At 40.4% G+C, this 3,826-nt stretch overlaps 1 protein-coding gene across 1 annotated transcript; it reads left to right on the forward strand.

The window, feature by feature from the left end:
• The first annotated feature begins 575 nt into the window (after positions 1–575).
• On the forward strand, positions 576–2,917 carry LOC119898411 (B-cell receptor CD22-like). Its single transcript, XM_038712588.1, has 3 exons — positions 576–585; positions 1,446–1,729; positions 2,651–2,917. Exons 1-3 carry the CDS (start codon positions 576–578, stop codon positions 2,915–2,917), a joined length of 561 nt encoding a protein of 186 aa, XP_038568516.1.
• Positions 2,918–3,826: the final 909 nt, after the last annotated feature.

A 3,826-nucleotide genomic window follows, 5' to 3' on the forward strand; every position in this document is an offset into this window, starting at 1 on the left:
AATGCACCAAGATAAACTAAATGAACGTTCTGCTCATTTAGGCATATTGTAATGTAAATAATGTTATTCGAATTTTAAACACAAAAACATTGTGCATGTCTTTAGTACATGACATTAATTTCACTTAACCTAACAATCACTAACAGCCTGATATTTCAAAGGCAGCCTAACACTCAGTTAAACCACCAATGAATGGGTCCATATCTCTATAAAAACGTCTTCTTCTGGATCCCAACAAGCAAAAAAAATACTCCTTTCAATACAAAAGTTGGCCAACAAAATAAAACCAAGTGATGTCTCTTGTCTCTGATTGACAAGCTTATGATTCTCCATCAACACCGGAGTTCCCTCCTGTTGTCTGGCCGGTGCTGCTGGTAAGCTCACCGGCTGTCACTCAGGAGGGACTGGGCCTCTTCCACTGCTGAGTTTGGTTCAAACACCGCCACAGATATTACCTGAGCTGACTGCTCTGTGTGTCTTGTGTGTGAGGCAGGGGTGTGTACCGATCACCATAATAGGCTACACTAAACTTACTACACGTGTCTTTCTGTTGAACGTTTTCTCTGTCTGCCAAAATGGCGGATGGTCTGACGATCTGCCAACAATTTACCCTCATTCAGCGGGTGCTAAAGTCAGAGATCTTGATAGCAGTTTTATGCATCTTATGTTTAGCTGCTAGAAACTCTCCCACACCTCAGTGCGCTGTATTTATTTTTAGCTTTCACACTTAACTCTGCAGCAACCTGACCGCAGAGTGAAGAGAGAACTGACCAAGAAAAGCACAGACTCTCTAATAATTTATATTTCTCCTCTTATCCCGGTCAGTAAACTGCATTAAAGGTCACAGGTCTGATACTTTCCTGTTCACTTCACTGCACCTTCAGACTGGATGATGTCCTGCCTCAGTGCACATAGAGATGAACTGTAGAAAGCATGTGTACATCTTCCTTTGCACTGACTGTGAATAACTGAGCAAGACTTTGTGTTTAGACTTCTCTCTGTTCACCCTAGTTTTATTCAGAAATAACATCAAAAGTCATAAAGCTTTAAGTAATTAGAACAGGAGTTAGGAAGTGCTGGAAGAAGAATGATACAGAACAACTGAGTATTTTATGTACCACTGTTCTGCTGCTTTCTCCCAGAAAAGAGAGTAAAATGTCATTTTATTAACTTTCTATTTGGATTACTTGTGTGTTGACACATAAGCATTTCAGGCATTTTGTTTAGACTTTTTGAATGAATGGACCCAAGCAGAAACACCCAGAAGTAACTTGTCACAACATTAAAATGTGACAAACACCTTATAAACTTTCTGTGACAATGACTGCAGATAATTCAGGATTTTGAAGCTTGTCCAGGTTACGTTTCCCTCAAACCATATTGGTAGTTTGATCCACTTTGTCTGTTATTAATGTTGATTGTTTCTGATGTGCTCTGTGTTACAGTGGTACAGAGTCAGAATGGCTGGGGAGTGACGTACACTTATACTAAGATCTGTGCCTTCAAAGGATCAACAGTGGAAATAAGCTGCACCTACAGATACCCAACCACAAACAATTACCGTTATACAGTTGAGAAAACATTCTGGTTTAAAGGTGATGAAATTGTGGATCTGAAAACAAAGTCAGAGTATTCAGGTCGTGTGGAGTATAACTGTCATATGAACCGCTGCACTCTGAGAATCACAGACCTGAGAGAGAGCGACTCAGCTGAGTACAAGTTCAGGTTCATAACAAACCAAGAACTTGGGAAATATACTGGTTCACCTGGAGTCACTCTGTCTGTCACAGGTAACATTTTATCTGAATATTTATTTATTTAGTTCCAAATGTTCAACATCTTATGAAGGTTACTGTGTTTCTATGTTGACAGTTCAGTCTAAAGTTAAGATTTCTGTTCCTTATTCACATATTCAGATCTCCAGGTGCAGGTGAGCAGATTACAGATCTATGAGTCTTCTAACTGGGCAGAGCTGAAGTGTCACAGCAGTTGTCTTCCACCTGGTCATCATTACTACGTCTGGTACAAGAATGGACAGAACATTAGTGGACAAACATCTAATTCTTATTCAGCCTACTTTGATCCTGCAGACAGTTTTTCCTGTGCTGTAGGAGGATATGAGAAGTTCCGCTCTCCTTCAGTGTGTGAGTTTACATCCAGTCTTCCACTGACATGACACCATCTGGTGGAGCCTTTAACCTATTGTACTGCACATTAACTGCATGTAACTCAGTGGTATTTGGTGATTCATTGTAGAACTGGATGAAAACCAAATCATTTCCCCATGAGATTGTAGACATGTTGCATAATTATTTTTTATTCACTGTCTTTACTGCAAAATTAAACTGTAAAATAACTCACAATGAAAATGTATTAAAACAAGATTTATCTTGTCATTAGACTGTTTAAATTCTCTGGATCAGATAAAACTTCTGCAGCATCAGAGAAATTCCCTGATTATCTGTTCTTGTATCTTTAATGTATCAAAGTGTTCAACTTGTATCCATGGTAACAGAAACCCATGCTGTTTCTGATACACGAGGAAATCAAGCTGCACCACCGAAATGAAATAATGCTCCACTGTGAAAATTCAACCTCATCTTGAAATTAAATGTTAAAAGTGTTCATGTTTTCTCCTCCAGATGCTCCAAAGCTTCCCTCTGTGTCAGTGAGTCCCTCTGCTGAGATAGTGGAGGGCAGTTCAGTGACTCTGACCTGCAGCAGTGATGCTAACCCAGCAGCTAAATACACCTGGTACAAGGAGAATGGAAATCAAAACCTTCATCCTCTCGGTAAAGAACCACAGCTTGTCTTCAGGTCCATCCAGTCCTCTGACTCTGGAAAGTATTACTGTGCAGCTGTGAATGATCTGGGGAGGACATCTGGATTTGTCTCTATTAACGTGAAATGTGAGTAAAATGCAGCTAATTTAAAAAACATTATACAATTAATGACAACTTTTAAAGCTTAATTATCCAGTCAAATGTTTTGCTGATCATGCACTTTCTTCAGCTCTGCCTGTTTCACATTCACAGCAGCTACAACAGATGATTAAAGGCGGTTTCATTTCGAGTGAACGCTGAGTCAATGTTGAGCTCAGCTCAATGAATAGAGGGGTAGTACTTTTCTCATTGATACCTTGAATAATTTCCAAAATATTCAAGATTTTCCAGGAACACTTTGTAAGTGAATGGAGAGAAGGATTAAATCCTCCTCATCCCTACTCAACTCTGTAAGGGTACTAGTTCAGCACACTTTCAGCTACAGACTTGATTTAAACTTTAAATTGGTCACAAGATGCCAGGTCAGATTGGGACCAAAATTCATCCTGGCAATGTGGTTTTCACCGGCCCAACAAAGTGATGACGTTAAAAAAAACCGTCCCCTGAATCTGGACATTTTCCCCACTGAGACACCATACAAGGCAGCAATGACTCTCACACTGTAGGCGTACACGGCAAGGCGCATAGACTGCAGTCTATACACACACACGAGCATGACACAGCAGCCAGACGCACACACGAGCATGACACAGCGACCAAAAACACAAGCACACACACGCGTGGCGTAGCGGCCAGACGCACACAACACACGTGATTAAGAAAGATAAAGCACCATGACCAATCAGTTATGACCAAACCACAATAAAATACATGATAAAAAGAAGCATGTCCTACCTTATTAAATCAGCAGCCGTTGCATCAGCGCTCTTCTCTGCCACCCTTTTAATGATGCAATCCGTGTCCAAAGAAACCAGAGTCTCCTTTTCGATTGCCATCAACATAAAGTTTTTAAGGTGCTCCTGTGAATTTTAACGTGGAAAAGC

Source organism: Micropterus salmoides, unplaced genomic scaffold (assembly GCF_014851395.1).
Source record: "Micropterus salmoides isolate LMB-PRFRI ecotype aquatic unplaced genomic scaffold, ASM1485139v1 Ms_hic_scaffold_1104, whole genome shotgun sequence".
In the NCBI taxonomy this organism is placed as follows: Eukaryota; Metazoa; Chordata; class Actinopteri; order Centrarchiformes; family Centrarchidae; genus Micropterus; species Micropterus salmoides.

What these genes read in the sequence shown, in the direction of transcription:
- LOC119898411 (XM_038712588.1), top strand. An exon ending in CTGAGTACAAGTTCAGGTTC is followed by an intron (nt 1,730 to 2,650) that starts ATAACAAACCAA and finishes CCAGATGCTCCA; the next exon opens with AAGCTTCCCTCTGTGTCAGT.